General features: G+C 51.0%; 1 protein-coding gene across 1 annotated transcript in view; it reads right to left on the bottom strand.

Moving 5' to 3' along the window:
- The window catches only part of TG (thyroglobulin), a 253,992-nt gene that overhangs the window by 134,486 nt on the left and 92,889 nt on the right, over positions 1–26,617 (bottom strand). The window contains exons 33-36 of the mRNA XM_042924373.1: positions 25,637–25,748; positions 23,017–23,096; positions 22,175–22,318; positions 14,840–14,902 (exon numbers count right to left, since the gene is read on the bottom strand). Of these exons, the coding sequence (XP_042780307.1) occupies positions 14,840–14,902; positions 22,175–22,318; positions 23,017–23,096; positions 25,637–25,748 (399 nt within the window). The remainder of the gene's footprint in view (positions 1–14,839; positions 14,903–22,174; positions 22,319–23,016; positions 23,097–25,636; positions 25,749–26,617) is intronic.

Below are 26,617 nucleotides of genomic sequence, written 5' to 3'. Positions count from 1 at the left end.
ACAACATTTATTAAAGACTTGACGCCCTTTGTCTCAGCCTCCAAAGCCAGAGCTCCTCCCTCTAGGCCGTGTTGCTCAATGCACAAGGGCATATATGCTTGTAAAATAGGGCGTTGTAGGGGTGCCTGGGTGGCTCAGTCGGTTGAGTGTCTGCCTCTAGATTTCAGCTCAGGTCATGATCCCGGGGTCATGGGATCGAGCCCCATGTCAGGTTCCATGCTTAGCGTGGAGCTTGCTTAAGATTCCCTCTCTCTCTCTCTCCCTCTGCCCCTCTTCCCCTCTCTCACACAAATAATAATTTAATAAAATAACAATTAAAAATAATAATAATTAAAATTATTAAAAATTATTAAAAAATAAATATCATTAAAATTAATTAAAGTAATGATTAATAATTAATTAATTAATAACAATAAAATAATTAATAATTGTGAATAAATAATAATTGAATTATTAAAATAATTAATAATAATTAAAATAATAATTAAAATAATTAAAAATATAATGCAATAAAATAAAATAAAATAAAATAAGCTAAAGGCATCTTCAACCAAACCACAAACATCAATAGCACGGATATGACTGTTGACACTCCCTCACCTCCCCGGTCAGGACTATCACACAATGGGGCAGAGCTCCAGCCTTGTGGCCCAGGAGGACCGGGAAAGACCCAGTGACACAGTTCAGGGACTTGGGATAAAGAGAAGACAACCATTCTTCAGGCCAGGCCAGGGGCCGGCAAGATTTCTCGGTTAGAGGCCAGACAGTAAACATCTCAAGCTTCGCTGGCCACGTTTGTTCTCTCTTGCACATTCTCGTCTCTACCTTTTTATACAATCCTTTAAAACTGTCCGAGGCCCTTCTTAGCTCACGGGTTGCACAGCAACAGGCTGTAGGCTGTGGGTTGCCAACACTGGGCTGTCAGGGCCGTGGGCTTCAGATGCACGTGGCACGAGGGGTTGGGGCGGGGGGCGGGGGGGGGGGGGTCTACGTTCTGGGACCCAGAACTGCAACAGGCAACTTGACAAGGAGTTTTGTGCTTTCTCCAGAAATGAGGGCTGGGCTGGGAGACGTCATCTAGGAGGTAAAATTGCTTTTTTGCTGTGTCGATGGGTGTGCTTCCTAACTCTTTTACAAAAAGATGATGATTTGTTTGCTTTGTTTTTTCAACATTGTTCTTATTTGGTAGGATGAAAAATTGGCAACCGTGACCTGTCCGAGAATACAAGGTAAGCCACTAATCCAAGAGGAGAATGTAAGCCCACCTGTCTTCTCCACACCCACATGGCCTCATCTCGCTCCGGATCCAGCCTCCTGCTGAAATCACGTCACTGCTGTCACAGCTGACCCCTGACCCTAGCTCTCCCCTCCCCAGTATTGTGTCCTGGAAACCAGGGCCCTTACCATGGTCCTAATGTCCCCTTTCCCCTGCTTTGGGTCACAACCTCCTGACTATGGAAACTTCTAGTCTTTCTCATTAATTACCCTCAACAGGGCATGCCTGGTCATTCGACCACATTCTTCAAATTCTTTGCCATAATTTTCAGCTCACAATTTTCATTTCCACCCAGACCCTGCTGAAGTCTTGGGTGAGTTTACCATCTACAGGGACTGTCGATGGTCCACTCACCACTCTGGTCTGTTTCCTGACCCCTTCAGTCCCAGAGACATTCATGTCTACTCATTCCAGCCCACAACACCCACGGCCACATCCACACCCTAAACCAGCTCCTGACTTCCGCTGTGATGCCACTCTCCTCCCCCCTCTAGGGCACCCGTCTTCACAGGTCTGTCCGAAGCCAGGGCCACCCACTGGTCCGCTTTTTCAACTTCCCTTTTGCCAGTGCCCTCAACCCCGTCTTCCTGGTTGGATTAACCCAAGGGACTGCTTTGTCTGCAGCTTGTCTTGGTCAGCTGAGCACAACTCAAGCCACTTCCCCGGACAGATCGGCACCTTCACAACTTCTGAATCCCCAGCCTCACCTGAACCGTCAACACCTTGGCACCCTCGTCCTCACCTCCTTCTGTTCTCTCTATCCACCACCTCTGGTGCCTGTTGCTCCGTCCAGGCCCAGCGCCGTCACAGCCCCTGCACCTTCAGCAGGTGCCCGACCTCTCGCCTCCCAGAGAAAAGAGGGATGGTCTTCAGCATTGTCCTCAACTCTGTGTCCCCCTCTCCACTCTCTATGAATCATCCCGTCTTCTTTCTTTCTTTCTTTCTTTCTCCTAGACGGAGGAAGGATGGCTGTTGGGACGGGTTCCCCCATCTGTGTTCTAGAGCTCGTTCTTTCTCACCGCCCCCCCAGGGGCATCCGCAACCAATTACACCCCCAGGCCAGTCCTGCTCCCACCCCTCCTCTGTCTTCGGTCCATCCCTGGACACTGACACTTGACTTAGCATAAAAACACACTCAAATGCCCCCCTTGAAAACAAGACGTTATTCTACCCCACAGTTTCTTACCTTGGGAGTTAGATTTCCAGGGCTGATTTTCTGAAAATAGAGGCAAAATCTGGTATGTATGGAGGGGCATACTGTTTCAATACATTATCGGGGGTTCACGACCCAAGACAGATAGTTACCAACGAATGGGCCACCTTCTCCTTTAGCTGTCAATCTTGCTCTCTCTTTATTCAGAGTCAACATTCTTGGGAAAAGCTTGTAGCTTGTACTTTCTCAAATCACTACTATTTCGCTTTTTCCCTCATCATCCCACTACATTCATAAAGTGCTTGCCTAGCCCAGTGAATGTCTGTAGTCCCCATCGTCCTTGAAGTTGTTGGTCACATCTCCCTTCCCTGGTTTCCGTGACACCCCACGCCACCAGCATGCCTCCTATCTTCCTCCTGCTTCCCCTGGCTTCTCTCCTTCTCTTCCCTTCCGTGCTGTTGTTCCTCAGGGGTCTGTCCTTGACCTTCACTGTTGATGTCCAACACACTCTCCACGGGCAATCTCACTGTCCCCATGACTTTAAGTACTGACACACTGATGACCATCAGCACATCTCCAGGCCGGAAGCTTCACCCAAGCGCCATGCCGAGACAGTCCGTGCTTAGCAGACCCCTCCCAGCAGGTGGCCACGACCTATCCCAAACTCAGCCTGTTGAAAGCTGAGGGCTTACTCTTACTTCCATCCTTAGCCACGGTCTTCACCTAGTTCCCTTCTTACATTCTCCATCTCGGGAACTGGCCCTGCTACCCATGGGACTGCCCAACCTGAAGTGTTAAATGTTGTCCCCGACTGGTGTTCAGGTAGACTGAATGTCCACCTAGAAAGGACCTGATAGAAGGAAAATTAAAACAAATACTCTTTCGAGTCTAAATCTCAGGTTCTACCATCATAAGTGGACGCTCTCCCCGGAAAACACATCCAGCCAAAACATGGCCTCCAACGTTTCTCGAGATCTGTCTGCTGCCTCCCTTACCTACCTCCTCAGTCACATCTCTCTTCCTTCTACTCCCTACCCCCGCAAACTCACGTCTGGAGGTCTAGGCAATCACCCCGTGTTGTACGACGTTGTTCCTCTCATCTGACATATGCTTGGTAAATGAAGTCAGTTTATTCACGCAGTGAACTCATGTCATCCTTTAAGACGTAATTCAGATGTCACTCCCTACGCACACCCTTCTGAGGCTCCCACCTCCACTACCGCCAGCCTGTTCCACTGATATGTCTACTGTTCCACTAATAAGTCTACTGTTCTACGAATAGACTGCACTACAATTTCCTTATGTTTTCTATCTCTGTTAAATTATGAGCTCCTGGAGACCAAAGACTCCGCCTCAGTTTTCATTGCTTGTCTGAGCCCTATCATAATAGTATATAAAAATCTCGGGGCGCCTGGGTGGCTCGGTCGGTTGGGCGTCCGACTTCGGCTCAGGTCATGATCTCGCGGTGTGTGAGTTTGAGCCCCGCGTCGGGCTCTGTGCTGACGGCTCAGAGCCTGGAGCCTGTTTCAGATTCTGTGTCTCCCTCTCTCTCTGCCCCTCCCCTGTTCACGCTCTGTCTCCCTCTGTCTCAAAAATAAATAAACGTTAAAAAAAATTTTTAAATCTCAACAATAGAAATAGTAACATAGCCGTAGGTGGCACTTGTTAACGTTCCGTGTGCTGACAGGAACAATAATGTCAATATTTTGCGTGTATTTTGCGTCCTAAACGTGTATTTCATGAATGAATTGATGAAGTTCCTTAACTGGTAAAGAATGAATGGGATGCCAAGTATTTTTTATCTCTATAAAGATTAATACTATGATTATTCGCCTACCACAAGACCTCAAGTGGATCAGTGGCGGAACTGATCACCTAGGAAACAAATCATGGTCCACCAATTTAATAAGATCTCACTCTTCTGTGGTACATTCCAGTTGATGAAACATTTCATTGACACTACAGGATGTAATCACTACATCAGCCTATGCATCAACGGTATTACTGTCACTCTTTTTCAAGGGACTGAACTGAGGCTCCGAGCTGGTGCAGGACGTGGCCACAGTCACCGCTCGTGGTTAGCAAGCCAAAGGCTTAACAAAGACTTCCCCCTCCCAGTGCCCACTTCGCCGCAGCTACCCCTCTCTCCCCGGGACTCCACTTCAGAGACAAAGTGGTTCCCTTTCTTGGCCTGTGTTTTGCAGGCAAAGGTTTCCACAGACATCTGAAATGGGCCAGCCTCTGCCGAGGTTATGAGCTGTGGATGGGTGAGTAATCATCTTTTACACCACTAACTTCAAAGACACTGCTGGAGAAAATTCCTAACTAAGAAAAAGACAGGCACGTGGGACCAGCCTTGGGACAATCCTCCCTCCGTGTCCTCCTGACAAATTACTAAGTTCATCACAAGCCAAATTCCTACTGGAAATTCAAAGGCTCGGGATAAACCTGATTTCTCTCTGAGAAGGTTGACTCCTATCAAATGGACCCCTCCAAACTCCCCCCCACATACAAAGGCGACCGGGGAGCTGGTACGATAACGGGGTTTTCTGGGAGCATGTGAGCTCTTTCTTGGGGTCATTGCGTGTGATCCTGGGTGCTGGATGAAACTGCCGAAATTCAGAGGCATAAATGCATATGGAGCACCAACGTGAGCTAATCAGAGAAATTCCAATAGTGCAGAGGTGTTTTTGGACAAAGAGCATCAGGCAGAGGCTGGCCTGACCTCTCAGCGGACTGTGGGTAACTCGCCCAAGGTCACGCGGCTGGTCTGGACCCAGGCGGGCAGACTCCTGAGGCTCTACTCTGCCTTTCGGGGCACGGTGGCAGTAAGGGCAGCCACGGCTGTCACCACTGTCTGTTAGGTACTGCGTGTGACAGGCACTGTACTAAGCACTGCCCTCCATGCTTCATCCAAATCTCACGGCCACTTGTGGAGGCAGGGCTATTAGGAAGTCTGCCTTAAGGATGCTGAGGCTCAGAGCAGTGACGTGACGTGCCCTGGGTCACACAGAGTAAGAACAGAAGTAGAATTGAAACCCGGATTCACCCCATCCATGCCACAGTCTCTCTGCTTCACTGCTCCTACTTCTACAAACATCTGCCCAAAACTGCTTGCCTGTGCGTAAGTTATCGCAAAAACAGAAAAACAAAGGCCACGCCTTAAAGCACAACGGAGCCAATCGTCAGAATTACAAAAACCGAAAACTCAGAGGGAAGCTTAGAGGCCATTTAAGCCACCTCCTCACACCGCAAGGGCATCTCCAACAGGCTCGACTACTCCAGTGATGGGGAGCTCATCACCTCAATCTCCGTCAGAGCGAGATCACCAGTGCCTTCTCCTTTCATCATCTGACCCCATCTCCTTCTCGCCCCGTCCCTCACTGGTCCCCTCAGGATGCCAGACGCCCCGATCCATACTGAAGGCTTCCCTCAGTCCCTTCTGAGCTGGGCCCTCTGGTCTCCTGGACTTTGCCCATGTAGGAGGGAAGGTGACTGCCTCCTTCATAAATCAAATCCCACTCCTCCAAGGGGGTCAGAGGTCAGAATTCCGCGGAGACTCAGCAGTAGGGATGAAGAAAATGAGGAAAGAATGACCACAGAATCGTTAAAACAAAACACAACTTAATATAGCACTAGCCGCTTAGAACATGGCATTACTCTCTTGAACCAACGGTTAATATTATTATAATCCATGAAACTAAAGGAAATCTACCCCTGTGGATGGACTGCAATTCAGGGACGGTTGGGTTCACAGCCCGCTCTGCAGAGTGACTTGAGGGGCTCTAGGAAAGGCAACCTGTCTAAAACACTTCTCCTAAATACTGGTCAAATCGTTTGAGAAACAACCATTTTCTGGTTTATCCGCTTGTTGAAATGTGAAAACTCTTGTAGAAGACATCATATTAAAGTAATATCAAGTATTTGCAGCGTGAATTATTTTGTCAACTCCTCAACTCCATTTAAATGTTTTACTCATTTATTGTGAGCGAGGAAGGGGCACAGAGAGAACCCCACGCAGGCTCCACACTGCCAGCGCCGAGCCCGACGCGGGGCTCGATCCCACGGACCGCGAGATCATGACCTGAGCCGAAATCCAGCGTCGGTCGCTTAACCGACTGAGCCCCCCCGGCCCCGGGCGCCCCAACTCCACTGGGTCTGACGAGAGTTCTCTAGCAGAGCACTAGGAAATAAAACAATAAATAAGCAAGGTGTATCTCCTCTGTGACAGCTAGCTGGTCAGGGCTGGTTTGAGAGTGGGAGGGAAAGAGGAAAGAGGAACCACTTCTGTCGTCAAGAGAGGCCTGCCTTGGGATGGGAGTTGCAGCGGGGAGGTGGGGTGCTGAGAAGCAGATAGTCATGAGTTTCCCAGAGTGGGTTGGAGGCCAGGAATAGGAAGGGGGGAAAAAATCGGGAGGAACCAAAAGCTCCCTCCCCCTCACAGTTTTGACTGTGCTCATTTTTTATCGGGTAGTATCTGATTGATTCCAGGCTGAAAATATACCTTCTATAGCTAAGCAAGACACTTGAAAGAAATCTTTAAAGCTAAAGCCAAAACAACCGAAACCAAAAGGTAGGTCTTAAGCTGGCATATTTTCTTCTTGGTTCTGTCTCCCTTAAATTTGATCGAACAATTCCCCGACGGACCAGGTACACAACTGGTACTAACCATCCGGGGAGGAAGTTTCTGACGAAAATCCTAAGTCTTCTCCAGCCCCTAAGGTCTAACAAGGGTTCAGGACACAATCAATCAGCAAACATTAATCCAGTGCCTCCTGGGCTCGCCATGTACAGCTGCACAGGTTGTACACTGTACTATATCGCAGGGGCAGCTTTTATAAATATTACATGTGAAAGAGATCCCTTAGAACGGGCAGCACTTGACCTAATTTAGCTGTTCCAACACTGCCACCTTCACCAGGCACCGGCCGAGGGATTTTACACGGCACATCTCTTTCAAGCTTAATAACAACCTCATTGAATTAGGCATCATCATCTCCATTTTGAAGGTGAGGCACCTGAGACTCAGAAAGTTTCTTTAAATTGGTCAAGATCGTTCATTTATACACCTTTCCAACAAACACTGAACCTCTGTTAGCTTTAAATACTAACCTAGAGCAAACTGAATAAATACATATTAAACCTAACAAATTCTAGGGGCGCCTGGGTGGCTCAGTTGGTTAAGCGTCCGACTTCGGCTCGGGTCATGAGCTCATGGTTTGTGGGTTCGAGTCCTGTGTCAGGCTCTGTGCTGACAGCTCAGAGCCCGGAGCCTGCCTCAGATTCTGTGTCTCCCTCTCTCTCTGACTCTCCCCTGCTCGCCCTCTGTCTCTCTCAAAAATAAATAAACATTAAAAAGAATTTTAAACCTAACAAATGATAAAGAAAATAACAGTCAGTGTCCACTATATATCAGGCACCGTGCTAAGTATGAAGGATCAAGCCACAAGTTGTGAACTCAGTTTCTGGGAGCACGAAATCTGGCAAGCAAACAGCAGTGCCCTCATTCATTCAGTAAATACCTTGCGAGCACTAACTAGGTACCAGGGAACCTTCTAGGGGCTGAGGCTACAGCAGTGAATGAGACACCGAGCCCCTGTCCCATGCAGTTTCCCTTCTGGGGGAAGGGCAGACGAACATTCAAGACGTAAGCAGGTGAGAAAATTTCACAGCAGACAAGAGAGCAGGCTGACGGAGTGGAGAGTGCCCAAGGGGGCTGCTTTGATGCGGAGTTAGGGGTGATGTCAACTCAGAGAAGGGGCCCCACGGAAACGTGCTAGGAGGAAGTCCCGTGGTGCAGGGCTGTCTGTGGGCTCTGCTCGCTGCCGTAGCCCCTGCACCTAGCACCTGGCCCAGGGGAAATGCCCACTAACCACTTGCAGAATGAATGAGCAGATAGATGGGGGAGTGGCGGCCAAGGCACGAGAAAGCATAACCGTGGCCCCGATCCTGCACCCCAGCAGCTGGCGCAATGCTCCCTCCCGCATCCGCGGGGAGACGTGAAACTGACCACCTGGGGGCCGCTTTCCTCACATCTCCCGTTTCCTTCCACCTGCCGCTGCTGTGGTTCCTGTTTGCCAGCTGTGTCCTTCTGCTCCTCAGCCCCCGGGGGTCTCGGAAGGGAGATCTGGGCTGGGGTGGGGGGGGGCGGGGTGGAGGGCTTCTGCTAGTAGGAAGCTGTGCCCGGAGCCCGCTCGGCCCTGCTAACTGCAGCTGCCCAGCCAGCGTGGCCCTGTGGGAGAGGAGCCTCCAGGCTGCACGCCCCGCTTGGGGAGGGAGCTTGTCCCTGGGGCACGAGACCCATCCCCGGACAGCAGTTCTCAGGGGGTAGCTGCAGACTCTGCACTGGGAGCTCCCGCGGCGGGTGCACACGCACGGAAACCCTGTGCGGCTTTGGGACGGAGACGCACGTTTTCCACAGGCTTTTGGAGTCGGTGCCTGCTCCCTGGGGCCTTCTAGCCCGAGGACCCGAAAAATTAAGAATTAGCCCTGGTGTGGGCTGCCGTGTCAACAGTCTAGTGACAGTGCACCTGCACGGTCTGCAGGGGCCCCTGCGGAGCCCGTTAAAGCCCAATAGCCCTGTGGAGCACGCTGTGACGTCAGGAACGAGCGGGTCTGCCCGGCTGCGGTGCGTGCTCCCGGCAGGCTGGCCCTGCTGCCGGCCCCCACAGGGAGAGTGGCCCTCCAGAAGGTCATGCCCACATCCCCGTGTCGCCAAAATAAAGGTGGAGAACATGTGAAGGTCATCCCAGCATCCCTGAAAGGGCAGCAGAGGCCTCTATGCCACTGAGACCACTCTGCAGCTCACTGTCTCCTCGGCCAGCCCTGCACCTTCCCTTTTCCCCCTTCCCCCCGCCCCTGTGGGTGCCTTTGCACCTCAGTGTCTGGCTCCTGGGGAACCCAGCCAGCCACACTCAGCAGAGCGGGGAGACTGGGTTCGAATTCGGACTGGGTCTGAATCTCTCCTATTTGCTAGCTGTTTGAACTTGGACCTCTCTGAGCCTTAGCTTCCAGGCCCGTAGGATGCACATAGTCGTGCGCACAGGGCAGTCGCGAGGGTTAAAATACGGAAAGCATTTAGCACAGTGATTGATGCGACAGCCAACGAATAGGAATTTTTAAAGTATATAGTTCTGTAGCTCTGCCCTTAACTGGCTGTGACTTACTAGAGCCATCTTCTCTCTCTGCCCGTTTCCCCTTCCCCAGAAAGATGGGTTTGGACTTGTGAATTATCGCCAACATTTCTTAAACACTCACCCTTTATCAGGTTCCGTGCGGAGCCTTGTACTTTTTCTTCAGCACAAGCCCACTAGATTCATCTCTCTTGCCGCTCCAAGGGGGGCTCCCGCTCGAGAGCCGGGAGCATTTTCTAAGGGGCATTTTGAAGTGTCTCGGGGTAAAATGAACTGAGAAGACAGATACGGATTTTCAAAGATTCATAATCCGTGTTTTCCCCTGGTGGGCAATCCAAATACTCAATTTGCTTCAGTGGCACCTCTGAGCAAGTGCTTCTGAAATGGTAGATGAAAAGCGACATATCAGTTGTCGTGGGAATAAGCCCGCGGAAGATCCGGTGTTTGGGCAGGCGGGAGAGGGGGAGATTGAGGCACCTACAGTGGGCTCCTGCCTCTGAGAAGGTGATTCCTGCTGACCCTGAACATCCTCTATGGATTGCTTGGTCTTTTAAGAAGCAACGGACATCTTCTTGTATAAAGAAATGACAGCTTTCCTGTTTCACTGGTTTTTAAAAATGTACAAAATTTCCCCCAGAGAGTAAAATGGTATTCTATATACAGATAACACGCCTGTGCACGTTTTCTCAAAATCGAGCTTGTCTGTCCACCAATGCATTCCCGTTACAGCCCCAAAGGAGGGCTTTTGAACAGTCTGAAAGCTCAGTGTGCAACTGTGTAAAGGCCTTCGGGGAAGTGTGGCAGCCAAGGCACCTAGTTTCTGGCCCCCGTCCCCCATCTGGCCTCTCCCTGCCCCTCGCTGGCCTTGCAGTCCTAAACTACTTCTCTTTCTATTTCATCATGTGCCGCACTGATGCACACCTTTGGGCTTCTCTTTGCACACCTCCCTCTACCCAGGACGCTTCCTTTTCCCCCCTTGACGTCTGACGAGCGTCCGCTCCTTCTCTATGTCGCAACGTGGCCGTGATGCACTCTGGTACTTTCCCTGTCTGTCTGCGGTGAATCTGGGGGAGGCTTCCCGAGGCCCCCACTGTGGTAAGTGGCTCAGCTCCTTCAATTCTGACTTCCTGTGCCTTTCTCCCAACTAGAAGGCCGGCCCTTGTCCTTGCAGTCGAGACCTCTGGCCCCCAGCACAGCCCCTTTTCTGGAATGTAAGTGAAAATTCAGAATCCATGACCCGAAAAGTGGCTGGCAGAGACATACGCACGGAGGGGAACTAAATTGAAGGGAAGGACGAGCTGTTTGGCCATAACACGTTTCTCCAGCTCGTCCGCCCTAGAGCTCCCTGCCACGTTCACCTGCCCCCACCCCAGGTCATCGTACCAAGGTCTAGTGCCAAACCCAGTACAGAATCTCCTGCCAGCCCTGTGCTCAAGCGAAAGCCTTTCCCTACGGCCCTTCTGCCTCATCTCACTGATGAGCCTAGGCCCACCATATGGAAATGTCTCCAACGTCTGAACGCCCCAGGCTGTTTCATGCCCCTGGGCCTTTGCACACACAAACCACTCTCTCTGAGGGAAAGGCGTACTGAAACTTGGCCACTGGACAAACTCCTGCCATCTTCAAACCCCCTAGCGTGTTAGAAGCCTCCCCGACTTGAGAGAGTTCGGAAGTCACCTTCCCCTTCCCCCCACCCCCACTGACCCATCAGTGCATCAGAATCCTTCTTCAAAGAGGCTTTGAATGAGTGGCTTAATGCACACCAACTCATCACAAGACACAAGGCCAAGCGGTAGATGTCCAGACAAGTCTAGGGCTGGAAGTCCACCTCTGCCACCCTTTCCAGAAACTCAAACCAGATGTTCTTGACTAACTTGGAGGGGGGCCAGATGCACGGGGGCTCAAATCCCAGGGGTTCATTTAACCTCTCGGATCCTCAGCTCCCTTATTTGAGAAACAGACGTCGCCACCATCTAACTTTCTGATGAGCACTAAAGGATTTGTAAAATGTTTGGTGTTTAATAAATATTCCCTTTCCTCTCCGGATAGGAAGTGCGTAAAGATGAGCATTTTGCATACACATGGGGTATACACGCATGTGTGCCCACGCACACGCACTCACGCACGCACAATCCGTGTCAGAATCACGCTCACATATCAGTACCCCGGAGGCGGCATCGTGCCCTCGCTTGACTGCCGTCAGAGGAACATACCCAGACTCTCCACGCCAATTTGGGAACTCTGAGCCCAGATGGAACGCACACTCCGACGTCCCTCCTGCTTTCAAATCGCACTTGTCAAAATCGCACTTGTTTCAGAAGCCTGTGACATGTCACTGTGCCTTGGAAACTCCAACTCAGACCCACAGACTGCATGTGTGAAGGCGGATGCGAAACTCTGCATCCCTTGCTCCCTTGTGTTGGTAATTCAAGTCCCAGGAATACAAATTATCAGGGGGAAAAAAAAAAAAAACAGAGCAGAAGCACCGCAAAAGCCCCTGAAGGTGTTCACACTTTGATTTGTTCGTATCTAAGAGTATGCATTTGACAATCAGATCCCGGAGCATTCTTTATCTACGCGCGCTGAACAAGTAACACTTTTGTAATGAGAAAGATTCCAATCTTGGATTCAAGATTTTCCAAGATGGAAAAACGAACTCACTGCTAGTGAGGATATCACTAGAAACGACGTTGGAGACTAATGTGGCAACACAAAGCTAGAGTCTTAAAATATAAAGTGGTCGAACCCAGTAATTCCGCTTTGGAGAACGTGTCCCCCGGGAAGTAACCTGGACATTCGGAAGAGCTTTATGGACCCAGGTACTCATTATGGTATTTTCATAATGACGAGGAGTCATAAACAATCAAATGCCCAAAAATAGAGCAACAAGTTGGTGAAGTGCGGTGTGAAATGCGGAAGCTGACAACACTGGCCCGTTTTCGCCTGCGTCTTCCTCACCGGATGTAGGAATGTGGACAGAGGAATGAATGAATGAATGAATGAATGAACGAATGGATACAAGCATGGTGAATGCGTTATTCAGAGAGATAAGTAACAATTTGGAAATATATACCTGACGCTCTGTTAGGTAACAATGAAAGAGTAACATTGTAGAGAGATTACAAGTACTTCAGACCACAGGAAAGCCTAAGGAGATTAGAAGCAAATAAATCAATGTTTGAACCCACATGACTTCTACGTAACTCTTGCGATTTTTTTTTTCTCCTCTATTTCCGCATGGTTCGAACATTCCACAACTAACGGATAGTAAAAGAGGACCTGTCTCTTGAGGTCTGTGGGAAGATCAAATGCTTGGTGCAGTTCGGAGGACAAAACGGACAAAACACGTTGAAACGTTTCGGAAAAGATTATACGGTCGCATTTAATTAGATGAGGCTCACGTCTCTTCTCTCCCTCCCACAAAAATGAAGACAAGGAATTTAAAAAGTCTAGATCCACAAAGATGACAAGAGAAAACAAGAACGGGCAAACAGCAGGTAAGACACTTCGACAAATTTTTCAGTGGGGCAAAGAAGAGGGAGGTGTGTTGATGGACACGTCAGCACAGAGGAGCTAACACTCCAGGTCCCTGCAGAGCAGGTACGGACCCGACCTGTGTGTTTCACGGGCACCCCAAGAAGCCCAAGAAGGCGGTGGGGGGGGTACCATGGAAGGCAGGGGTGGAACACGGGACAAAGACAGGAGGGTCGCTGCCCCACCCTGTGATTGGTGACAGCAACGGGAGATCCCTCTTGCTCCCTGGGGCTCCCCAGTGAGCCACATGCCCATGCACAGAACAAAAATACTCTTGTTTTGACCTCAAGTCTTGACACGACTAGATGTTGGAGACAAAGAAGGAAAACTGAAAAGGGTGCTACAAGAGAACCTCGACTCCTCACCTATCAAGACAGGAAGGAACCCCACGGTCACTTCCGAGATTGACAAATCGAGGAGTAGCAGGACTCGTGTGCAAGGTAGAAAGGGAGAGGCCAGGGCGAGAAAAACACAGCTGCAAGAGTTAACCGCGGTAGCCTCTGGAAGCAGAAATGGCAGGCGGTAGACGTGGGACAAGGAACCCGGCGGGTTTTTCTAAACCCTGGATCTCTGGAGACGATGTGATCATTTCAGTTGTCTTTACGTTATCTTGATAAACCTCAATATCAACTTTGACCAAAGTCTGGTTGGGATATGTGTCCCCTGCTTGGTCGAAGCACCCCCTCCGCCATTCGTGACATGACAGTGGCAACTCCTACGTCACAGCACTTTAGAAAGCTGACACTTTCTAGTCCTGTGTCAAAGTCCTAGACATAAAGTCTCCAAGGGTTTAGACACAGATAGAATTCTGTATAGACTGTGCAGAAAATGTGTGTGTGTGTGTGTGTGTGTGTGTGTGTATGATCTCCGAAGTTAGCTCTTTGAACTAGGTGGAAGAAACAATATGAGCTGAGGACATGTATACTTTTAGCCGTGGCCTTGGCTAAATGATTCCTTCCTACACAAGCTCTATATTCTGTCTCTTCAGCCAGCACTGTAATGACAGATGTCTGGAGCTCCTCTGACATCATGTCACAGGGCAGGAATTAACGTCGCTCGGGCCCTTCGAGTCATTTCCTGACTCAGAGAAGGCAGAACAGGGCCTTGCATCCAGGCCCTCGCTCTCCGGCACCACTCCCAGCTCACCCGCCTCCAGAAACCACTGCGCCCACCTGCCTGCACTTCCTGCTGCCTCGTGACCAGACGGGGCATGTCGGGGGGTGGGGGGGGGGGGGGCGGAGAACGTGCAGGAGGGGGCGGCAGCCTCAGTCTGAGCCATGCTCCCGGGCTCAGGGCCCCGCCTCAGATGTCACCGTGCCACCCAGTGCACTGAGGGCTGTGAGCCTCTACTTCCCAGCACTTAGCTGGTTCTTTCCCTGTTTGGCCACAGGGCCACAGTACTTGACATCGGCCTGGGACTGTGCAGGTCTCGCCACTCCTGGACAGGGTGAGAACAACCCTCGGGATGAAACTTGCAGGCATGGGACCCAGCCCTCCTCTGCCTCCAATCGATTGCACTATTGGCCAAGGCATTTATTCACTGGGAGTCGGTTTCCTCATCCGTGAAATGGGCGTGGGGCCAGCAGGGCCCCATCTATGCGTGTGTGCAGTTGCCAGGAGCTCAAATCAATGAGCGTGAGAGGCCCAGGCGAGCTCTCAACGATGAGGCAAAACTAAGAGAGAGAGGAGAAGAAGGAAAAGCAAGGTGGATCTCTCCTGAGAGAAGCTGAAAAGACAACTTACCTTTCTCGGGGAGGAAAGGCAGAACCGCCAAGGGGCAAAAACTGGGAGCATCGTTCTGAGCAACTGAAAAGAAGAAGAGAGGCAGCTGATTAGGTCCCCTCCACCCTCAAACGTGTCAACAGGGGCTCACGGCAGTAATGGCAAAATCGGACCTGGAAGGCAGACGGGCTGCGTTCCGCCCCCGAGACACCCTGAACTGGTCAGGATGGGCTAGGTTGGGCCGAGGTGACAATCACATCTCAGCGGCTTAAAGCCGCCACCACCCAGGGTGGCCTCTGTCTCGCACCATGCGTCCTCCGTAGGCGGGATGGGGCTTGGCTCTGTGTCGTCCCCCCGGGGCCCGGGGGGAGGAAGGCTCCCCCACACCCCCCCGGTTCAACAACACCGAGGCAGGGAGAGCGAATGCAGAAAACGTCGCTCTTCTCTGTAGCTTCTGCCTACAAGGGACACACCCCTCATGTGCACACAGGTCGCTGACCAAAGCCAGCAATGAGGCCGGGGGCTGAGCAGGTAGAGTCCGGCCATGTTCTGGGGACAGGCAGAGGGCAACACATGTGCTTACAGCCGTCACTTTCCGACTGCATTCACTTGGGCGAGGCACTTAACCCCATGTTTCCACACGTGAGCGATGGGACAACGCGACCCACCTTGGGAATCGCGTGAGGATGACAGGAGATCACGTAGTGCCAGGCACAGGGTAAGAGCCCAGTAAACGACAGGTGCTCCTGGCAGGCAGGATGGCGGGGGGGGGGACAGAGCACAGACTTTATGCAGACAGACCTGGGCCCGAATCTCATGTGCCACTTAGAAGCAGCGTGGAAGGACCAGTCATCTGACTTTTTCTAGACCCAATTTCGGCATTGACAAAATGAGGATGTTGTAAAAATGACAGAGAAATCCGCACACCCGGCAGATGGTCCATAAGTGCTAATTATCTTCTTCCCCTCCCCTTACTGAACAGATCGAAAGTTTCATCATTTCGTTCTCCCAGCGGCCCAAACCAGGATCTCCTTGCATGCTCAGCTGCGGGGGGCATGGTCAGCAGTCAAGGGCAGGGCTCAGGGGTCAACTGCCCAGGGCAAGACTGGCTTGGCCTCTTCCCTCTCTGTGCCCTCCAGAAGTTATCTCGCCTCCCTGTCCTCAACGTCCTTGTCTGTAAAAAGGGCTTACAACAATACCTCTCTCAGGCTCGTGAGCTTTAGATGAGTTGGTACGCGTAAAGCTTTGGGTATACAGTAGGCAGGCACTCAATAAATGCTGGCCATTATCCGCTCTTAACATTGCCCTTCTACGGTGACACACTGCTGTCCTATTCTCCCTCCATAAAAAGCATGCATTAGAGTCACAATCTAGTCTGGTCCCTAAGGTGTTGCCCTTCCCCTGCCTTCTTCACTTTGGTCAGGTGAGCCATAACCCAGCCTCTCTTGGTTCTAGAACCTCCAGTTGTATTGTGTCTTTTTTTTTTTTTTTTTTGGTATGGTTCCACCTGCCTGGAAACACCTGTTCCCCCCGAGTCATTCTAAGGCCCTGGTTCCCAGGCTTGGTAACAACCCCGAGCCAGCCCCACCCCCATAGTGTCTGATTCAGCAGGTCTGGGGGGCTCCCTGAAATCTGGCCTCTCTAACAAATTCCCAGGTGACACCGAAGCTGCTGGTCCGAGGACACACTTTAAGGACCACTGAGCTACGGTGTTGTCGGTCATCTAACATTCTGGGAGCTCCTCAAGCAATGCTCAGAATTACTAACCACGGCCATGCTCCGCTGCACCCTGTGGGCCAGTGTGGCTGGCCTGTTTAAGTATCTGTCTTTCCTGGAAGAGAGCGGTCCTCAGAGCAAAGATCCTGAGAGTTAACACAGACTTTGGAGAACAACTAGACCATCTATATATCAAGGGCGTTCAATTGTTCTCACCCTTGAACCCAGTGATTCTGCTTCCAGAAATGTATCTTGAAATGCAAAGTGAGCTCAGCTTGCAAAGGAAACATTTATGCTATAACATTGTATTGAATTGTACTGTATTGTATCATGTTGTGTTGTAAAGAATGCCTATGGTATACATATAGTAGACATTTATTTCATGGTACTAACTAATCACCAGGAACTATAGAAATTTCTGACACCATGAGAACCAGTAGGCAAGCCGCAGCACATTCCCAGGGAGCATCACCCAGCGGCTCATCTCAGCGAGCACCACCAGGGAGCACCACCCAGCAGCTCATCTCACCGAGCACCACCAGGGAGCACCACCCAGAGGCTCATCTCACCGAGCACCACCAGGGAGCACCACCCAGCAGCTCATCTCAGCGAGCACCACCAGGGAGCATCACCATGAAGCTCATCTCAGCGAGCACCACCAGGAAGCACCACCCAGCAGCTCATCTCAGCGAGCACCACCAGGGAGCACCACCCAGCAGCTCGTCTCAGCGAGCACCACCAGGGAGCACCACCCAGCAGCTCGTCTCAGCGAGCACCACCAGGGAGCACCACCCAGCAGCTCGTCTCAGCGAGCACCACCAGGGAGCACCACCCAGCAGCTCGTCTCAGCGAGCACCACCAGGGAGCACCACCCAGCGGCTCGTCTCAGCGAGCACCACCAGGGAGCATCACCCAGGGGCTCATCTCACCGAGCACCACCAGGGAGCACCACCCAGCGGCTCGTCTCAGCGAGCACCACCAGGGAGCACCACCCAGCGGCTCATCTCAGCAAGCACCACCAGGGAGCACTACCCAGCAGCTCATCTCAGCGAGCACCACCAGGGAGCCCACCCAGCAGCTTGTCTCAGCGAGCACCACCAGGGAGCACCACCCAGCAGCTCATCTCAGCAGACAACAGATCACGTGGCTCTACTGCTGTTGCATTACTTACCCTTTCTCACCCCCTCAGCAGTATTTCTTAATAGGGTTTTGCTTTTGGGGTAAGACAGACAGAGAGCAAGCTGGTGGTCATGGTGGGGACATTTCCACCACAGCAAGTGGCAATCGCCACAAATCAGGGCTTCCACTCACCCTCGCCAGCTGTGAAATATTGGCCAGCACAGCACAGAATGGGGTTCACAATAGGCCCTATCTCGTCAGGGGTGCTTGGGGACTAAAGAAGACGTTGTTGCGAAATGCCAGCCTGGTGCCTGGAGCCAACCTGGCACTGAGCATTTGGCAGGAGCTGTGGGCAGGACGCAAATGAGGACAGAGAGTGGGCCATTCAGTAACCCTACCTCCATGTGGTAGTTTCGACGTGGATTGCAGACAGGCCTAATCGCATGGGCTTTTCATTTCCTACCCAGGTTATGTTCCCTTACCTAGAATTGCTGCAAGGTCCAAGTGCATTTGCTTAGCAGGAACTGTGTGGCTTCGACTGTTTTTTTTAGAAGCCACATTTGACTTTATCAAGAAACCAGAGACCCTGCCCCACTTGCCAGCCATGCACAGCTGCGGAGAGAACGGGCAGCCTTCGTTCTCTTTAAAGAGCAAAGGGAAGGTACGAGGGCCCCGGGGGCCCGCCCTTTCCAGAAAAGCCGGGGCTCTGGGGCACTGCTCGACCACAGAGCAGCACTGGCCACTCCCACCCTGGGTGCGAAGCGGGCGTGCTCCCTGGGCCCTCCTGCTGGGGCAGGCCCTCGAACAGCCTCTTCTGCATTCACACTCTCTCAGACTGAGCCTCTGTTCTGCACCGACACGTGGAACTTTCTGCTCACTGTGGACCGCAGAGTCCCATAGTGCATTGCCGTGGGCTCTCTGGGGCGCCCTGTTGGTGCTCCCAGACAGGTTTGTGCCTCTCTCCTGGCCTTTGTTCTGTGAATAGCCTGGCACCATCATTATGCTGTGACTGCCCCATTGCCTGTGTGTGCAGGTCTCTGAAACTCTGAGGGCTGTGAGGGCAGGACCCTGGCCCACCCCACCTCCGTAGCCTGCTGCCTGTCCCCACACAGTGGTCACTGCTCCCGTCAGCCCACTCTCCTTTACCCCTGGAGACACTTTTGCATAATCCCTTGTAGAACAGAATTCTCTTCCCCTTTCGTGCTCCAGAAGCCCCCTGACCCCACCGTCGTGCAGCCCCTACGGGAACCTCAGCTACATCTCTGCTTGCATACAGAATAATTATCTCCTCACAGGAGGATAGGAATACAGCCCATTTCACAGGGGTTAGCAAATTAATACAGGGGAAAAAAGCACTCTAAGGTGGTTTCTGACATACAGTAAGTGCTTAAGAAATGTTCCATTTCTCTTGCATCCGGCCCCTCAGCCCAGCTAAACCCTCTGCAGGCAGGACCTTCTACCTCCCATGTTTCCTCAGTGTTTAACATGTATGAGGAGTTCGGTGAGTATCACTTCCCTTCCCCTGCCTCAGGGGCGGTTCTTCAGAAACGGGTCCTGGGTTATGCCTCTCGTCTCTGGCTCTCAGCCTGGAGTCTAATCTGGGGCCTGTGGTCAACACTCAATATAGATGTCAACAGACTAAAAGGCCAAGCCATGGATCTGAAGCAAGGGCCAAAGCCTACTATGGAAATTCTTTCCAAGAATTCCTCCATAAAAACTTACGCTGCATGTGCCAAAACTGATGGAGAGGAGATTAGGGTCCTTTCCACCCTTCATGGTTCAGGTGGGCATATGACAGAGTCAGAGTTCAGACCTAGGTCTTTCTGACTGACTGAATCATTATGTTATGTGGTTGGGTCTGAATAAGATGTGATTCCTGTGTGGCCTTGGGCAAGTGACTTAACCTCTCTGAACCTCCCTTTCCTTATCTAACAGCATTTGTGAAGATTAGATGAGATAAGGCTTATAAATGCTTTATCCAGCCAGGCACACAGAAAGAGTCCGATGAATACGGGCTGATTAGTAACACCAGAGGCCCTGGGCATGGTCAATGTCCAGTCAGTGTCCTTTGAAAGAGAGCACCGCTGTGCATTTTTAATTCCCCAGCCCGCAGTTTCTGGACAGAACTCTGAGTCCCCAGCCTGACCCCACAAAATATATATTGGAAAAAGCTAGGGGTCTGTGCCATCTGATGAAAAGAAACAGAACATATGGAATGAACTGGGACAATGAGCACCTTGGGTTCTTCTCTCTGCCACCTCCTGCCATGATGTTGTAACGCCCTGGTCCGATTCCCACGATATTTCTGAACAAATGACTTATATCTTAACCTTCTTTTTACCCAAGTCTTCCCTGAGCCAGATGAAGATTCTCAAGAAAGACATTTTTCAGTCTTCTGCGGGGTGAGGAGATGGGAGGGGGGATGGGAGCAGAGCCGGGCGGGGAAGCTCTGAAGACGAAGTGTTCCATTTCGAAGCCCCCGAAATACGCAGGGCTGGCCCTGGGGTCTCCCGGGGGGGCCGTAGTGCTAAGCAAGCATTTACTTCTCCCCTGTCCCTGTGAGTTAAAGCCTATATGGAACATTCTTCTCTAAATAGAAACCCAGCGAGGCTATGTCATCATACAACCCTGATGTTTTTCCTAAAATAAATCAGGATGTTAAAATAAAATTAAAAGCATGACCCTGACCCCCAGTGAATTCAGATCAAGGATCAGTCACAAGATGCTCAAGGTAGACATCAGCGGGGAAGATTCCATTCAGCCTGCTAGTCATTAACTCCACATAAATCTGCCCGAAAGCCAAGGAATGCCTCGGGGGTTAGTAGGCTCAGGGACAAGGGCCGGGGCCAGATTCTACCACGGAGCCCCATCCCAGCCCCTTCAAGTTGGATACAGCTCTGGAGCGAGAGGCCACACCACTGACGGGTTTGGTCCCTTAGCTTATTAGTTAGTTTTATTATTGTTTTTTCAACGTGTTAATAAATTGCTTATTAGTTAATTGAGTTAGGGGAAAACCGGTCAAAGGGTCTGGACATTGTCACATCCAATCACTCACGGGAGGGGAAAGACCTGCCAGCAACGTGGAAACGGAGAAGAGTGACATCTAGGGTCACCAGCTCTGGCCTTGCAGCCTGACTCTTGTTGTGTGGTTTGGGGTTTAGTAGTTCCAACTTCCTATGCCACCCTCTCCTCGTCTCGAAATGGAGGAGAGAATGTCCGTTCACGGGTATTAAATTCCATGCCCCCGTAGAAGCCCCAGCACGTGCAGGCACCCAGCAGACACATAATATCAGTTTTCCCCTCCTTTCCTCCTTTGGGGCAACGCATTGCGTTGGGTGAAGGGTGTAGAGATCCAAGTTATAGATCTCTAAGATTCCTCCAAACTGCACATTCCATGAGTCCCATTTCCGGGACAAGTGCCCTGGCAGGGCCAGCATCAGTCCTGTATTGACTCTGAAACGAGGGAGGAAGCCATGATTGGAGATAACGAACCTCATCTCAGCCTCTCCATTGGACACCTACTCAGAGCGGGTTTTCAATCTTTTTGTACCCGGCACATCCTTCTGGATTTGCTTCCGGGACACAGGGTGAACGTACCCAGTCTCCGGGCAGCTCCCCACTGTTCCCCCAACTGTACCCACACCTAGAAACACCTGGAAGGTAGGAGCTGACGGGACCAGAGTGAGTCTCAATCACCGTTCTCCCAACAGAGAAACAGACGCAAGGGAAGACTTTCCAAAAGACAAACATACAGTAGATGGCAGAGCTGGGAAGACACTCGTATCTCTTCATCTGAGTACAGAGCTTCTCCGTCATCCCACGCAGACCATCCATTCGTTCATTCGCCGGTTTCAAACTGAGCTCCCCAAACGGGCTGGGATACAATCAGCACGTATGTATGAAGCGCCCACGTTGGGACAACGCTGCCTTGACCCTGAAATCCTAACTCCATGTACGTCGTCAAATACACACCAGTGTCCCCCTCTCCCTCCCCAAGACTGCCGTGTGTTCCATTGCCCTAATTGACAAGTTCCAAAAAAAACACAAGGGAACTTGGCAGAGTGCACGTCTATTGGTTTCCCCTGCCCAGCAACAGCACCTCAACCATACTTTGAAGACCCTCCTCTCTCCCACTGTGCAGACCGTCTTGAGAGGACATCGCTCGGGCTGCCCCACCCTCCCTCTGGCAGTGGGAGGGCACAGAGCCCAAGCTGGGCCAAACTCTCTCCCTTGAATTTAAAGCTTGACTACAACAACCAAAGTCTGATGATGGAGACACTGTCCACTCATTCCTGCTAAATACATCCCGGTCGCTGAGACCAGGTGAGTCGTCTTTGCTTTGAGTCTATCAGCAACAGATAAATTCCCTCCCTGCTGAAGTTCTACAGGCTCAGTTTCTGTCGCTTGGACCCAACGAATCCCGGCTGGTCTCCTTCCCAGCCCAAGGACATCATCCTAATACATGGTTGGCAGGCAGCCAACCGAAGACGGCCACGTAGCCAGAAGGGGCGGGTGACTCACCAGGTTTCTGGTACCACCCAAAGGGATAGGTGCGGACCTCGGTGTCAGGGGAGCCACAGTCCAGAATGCGCCAGGTGCCTCCACTTTCCTCGCTGCACGTCTGAAGTCCCAGGCTGTTCAGAGTCAGGCACGCCACCTCTCCTCCTGGAGCAAAGGAGGAACCAGGACCAGAAAGGCGATCATGAGGGAAGACGGCTAACGGAATGAGGGAAATCCTGCAAACCCATCCTCCAGCGGGCGCCTGGGGTGCTCCACCGGACTCCAGGCACGATCTTAGCCACCGGTGAAAACCCGGGTACCGCAACGAGCTTGTCTCAGAGCGCAGGGATGGAGGGAGCTTCTCCTGATGGGGCGCCCGCCACGCGCCCGGGGCTGGTCTCTGCTGGCATCCCGTCACTGGATCCTCACACAGTCCCGCGAGGGGGATTTGTATTTGCATTTGCACGTGAGGGATGCGGAGACGCTCTGGGATTAAGTGGGTTTTCCTGGATCACATCACTAGCAAGGCACCGAATCCAGTTTTAAATTCAGGTCATATGCATGGATGCAGAGTTCATCCCACCAAGCTGCCTGAGCCGCATCTTGAGAGATGAGCTGGGAGCCTAGAAGGAGGCCATGTGAGCCAGGCAAAGTGCCGTGTCAAGGCGCCCCGGGCGGTGGGCCAGGAGCCACGGCTGGCCGGCTGTTCCATGTATTAGCCACCGCCCCTCCCAGGCCCCCACTTCCCATGTGTGAACAAGGACGGCACCTCCCCATCCACCCCAAAAAGAGCAGATATGGGAGCATGTTTTCCAGGCTGCCAAGTGCTGTGCTCAGGCAGGCGGAGTCGCTCTCGCTCTTACCTTTTAGCTGGGACACGTTTAGAAAGCCAAAGCCAGTACAGCACGGGTCCGCATCGCACAGCCGTTCACATTCGAAGAAGCTGGCACGAGGAGAGAAAGAGCGGGCAAGAGGGGTTTTGTGAGTGGCCCAGGACCTACTGAATTACAGTCATTCTTACTTCCGGGAGTTCCTTTCCTCATGACTCCGTGAAGTGGGGGTGCTGTGGCCAGTATGCATGAGTGGATTCCTAGCTTTGAGGGTCCTTCTAAAAACAAAATTCTAAGGGCGCCTAGGTGGCTCAGTCGGTTGAGCGTCCAACTTCAGCTCAGGTCACGATCTCACACTTCGTGAGTTCGAGCCCCGTGTCGGGCTCTGTGCTGACAGCCCAGATCCTGGAGCCTGCTTCGGATTGTGTGTCTCCCTCTCTCTCTCTGCCTCTCCCCTGCTCATGTTCTGCCTCCCTCTGTCTCAAAAATAAATTAAAAATTTTTTTTTTAAATTAAAAAAAAATTTTTTTTAATAAAAACAAAATTCTACTCTTTTCTCAGGAACACAGTCTTGGCATCTTTCATTCATTGGCTCATTCTTTCATCAAGCATTTATTCTGTGCCTGTTATATGCCGGTCTCTAAGCCAAGCTCACCCAGCATCCTGAATGTGAGAAAGTTTGGCTTTGGGCTCTGGGGAAAGGGAGACAGGGTAGAGAAGGCATCTTCAGAAATGGGAGACCCCATGGGCTTGCGGTCGAAGTGATCCAACCAGGTGTCTGTCGGCAAAGACCGGCACATTTCCCCTGACCCAGCTTCCCTTCGTATGTGCCGTGTGATGTTGGCTAATCACACTCTGGTTTGCTGGGTCAGCGTATCCAGGCCCTGTCTCAGGACCTACTTTGCCAAATAACCCAGTGTGGCTGCTCGACCCCTCCCTCGGCTTCTAGGACCAGTCCTGGAGAAACGTAGTGGCTCCAAGCCAATGCTCCCGGGCTCAGCTCTAACTCCCCTCGCCCTGACTGCCTGTCCCAGTTCTGATCGCTCGTCCTTGACTCCCGAGAGCTCGCTCAGCCCCTCAGCTCCTTTTCGGTGGGGGCAAACTGCCTCATTCTTGCCACTTTCCTTCTTTGTCTTAGGAGCCCCTGAACTCCACTCGCACTGTGGTGCACAAAGCCTCCGTGTCTTGGACGATTTTTCCAATGCTGACTGCAACTCTGCCCTGATGGCTGTGGACCACCTGCCCCGTGGCTCCCTCTCCCAGAGTCCTGCCCACCTGCCCACCCACCACTGTGTTTTCCTCTCTTGGAAGCCCAGTGCTGAGCTCCAGCCTGGATGATGTGTTGTCCCATCAAACTATCCTCCTCTGAGTCCCCAGCACCAGTATGGCGTCTATCTCTGGTTCCAACCCTCTCTCTCTGACCCTGCCCCAGCATTGCAAGCAGTGCCCTGCCAGATCTCAAGACAGCCTACCCCATATCATCCTTTTAAGTCCATTTTCAAAAGCAGATCTTTTTTTCTTTTTTTAATGTCCATTTAGGAGCACTTGGGTGGCTCAGTTGGTTGAGCACCCAACTTTGGCTCAGGTCATGATCTCGAGGTTCGTGGCTTCGAGCCCTGCATCGGGCTCTGTGCTGACAGCTCGGAGCCTGGAGCCCTCTTCAGATTCTGTGTCTCCCTCTCTCTGCCCCTCCCCCTCTCATGCTCTGTCTCTCTCTCAAAAATAAATGAACGTTAAAAAAAATTTTTTTAAGTGTTCATTTATTTTTGAGAGAGTGTGGGAGGGAGGGGCAGAGAGAGGGGGACAGAGGATCCAAAGTGGGCTCTGTGCTGATAGCAGAGAGCCCGATGAAGGGCTTGAACTCACACACCGTGAGATCACAACCTGAGCTGAAGTTGGACGCTTAACCGACTGAGCCTCCCGGGCGCCCCTTCAAAAGCAGATCTTAACCACCAGCAACATGACACGATTTCATAAATCAGCAACACTTCATAAATCAACAGTTCATAGGCCAATGACTCTCGAATTCTAAAGTAGAAAAGAATCACCAGGAGGAGAATTTTACTTAAAATTCAGATTCTTGAGCCCCATCCCAGGAAATGCTGATTCAGTAGGTCCAGGAAAGGACCCAGGAATGAAGTTTGCAAAACATCCTCTTGGTGATTCTGATGGGTGGGATCCAAAGACTAGGCTGAGAGAAACATCACCTTCAAGTAAAACAACTAAATCACAGCTAACTACCTAAATATATAATAACATACTTTTAAAAATAATATATCGAACAAATTAAAATTCCTGATAAGCTTATGAGCTTGTTAGAAGTTCTACCTTCTCTCCAGATTTTGCACACAGCATAGTGAGACTTTGCTGATCAAGTTTATCACAACACTTGATAATATCTGTTAATTGATAAGACACGGGTCAGTGTCTCCCTTTTGTGTCAGATGCCTGGATGAGCATGGCTAAATTTTGTGTTTGGTATCAGTAACTTAGCCACGGTTTTTAGATATGGTCACCTCCTCATTACCTTTCCACTCTTTGCGTTGGGCTTTACAGTTTCTTATGTATGTGCCTTTAGTTGATATTAAGTCACCTTCTTATGGAAGCAGAAAAGTCTTAACAGTAAAGGTTTGAGAGGACAGAAGTAGCTTACCCATTGGAAATGGATTTTTCAGACATGGGCACTTTGTTTCTAATGGAAATCCCCGTCAGTTTTTGGAACGGCAGGCGAGTATAAAAGTTCTTCACTTTATCTCGCAGTATAACTACACGGGGGAAGAAAGAAATTATATATTATTTAGAGAGAGATTTGTTGCATCTATGAAATATGAAGATTAGGGTAGACACAACAGATCGAGAGCTTCCAATTAAAGATGGCATATTAAACTCACATGCTTACTCTCTGTTCTTATCACAAATCTCGCTAAAATGACAGTAAGGGGATTATTGTAAAGTCTCACACACACAAGAATAAAGAGAAAAGGATGGGGCGCCCGGGTGGCTCAGTCTGCTGAGCGTCCGACTTCCGCTCAGGTCATGATCTCGCGGTTCGTGAGTTTGAGCCCCACGTTGGGCTCTGTGCTGATGCCTCGGAACCTGGAGCCTGCTTCGGATTCTGTGTCTCCCTCTCTCTCTGCCCCCCACCCCGACTTGTGCTCTGTTGCTGTCTCTCTTTCTCTCTCAAAAATAAACATTAAAAAAAAAACTTGCAAAGAATAGGAGAAGGGATACAGCAACAATTCTGGAAGCTAGAGAGCACACAGAGGAGCTAAGAAAGCTGAATCCTCAACTTTTCCTTGGGAAGAACAAGATACCCTATACACCTTCTGGAATCCCCAAAAGTTTAAGTATTGACATCACTGGGATGAAGGTGGCCTAAACCAGGATAGGCCGGAAATCTCTAGAAGAAGCAGTTAGGTCTCCGGACGGCTTCCCCACTTCTGCACGGGAGACAAGTGCCTTCTCCCAACTGCAGAAGAAGATAGAAGGCTTATTCTCTGAAAAGAACAAAAAAGAGAGGATCTCTTCAATGCACCAGGTGGAGTTCGTGGTGGGAATCCCACACTGAAACTAGGGGATTCTTTCAGATCCACCTACATGGTGACGATTGAGACTCTCATCGTCCAACCTTATT

The sequence above is a fragment of the Panthera leo genome, chromosome F2 (assembly GCF_018350215.1).
Source record: "Panthera leo isolate Ple1 chromosome F2, P.leo_Ple1_pat1.1, whole genome shotgun sequence".
NCBI classification, from domain to species: Eukaryota; Metazoa; Chordata; class Mammalia; order Carnivora; family Felidae; genus Panthera; species Panthera leo.
Note: the sequence above shows the minus strand (reverse complement) of the source record. Positions and strands in the feature narration are given on the sequence as shown.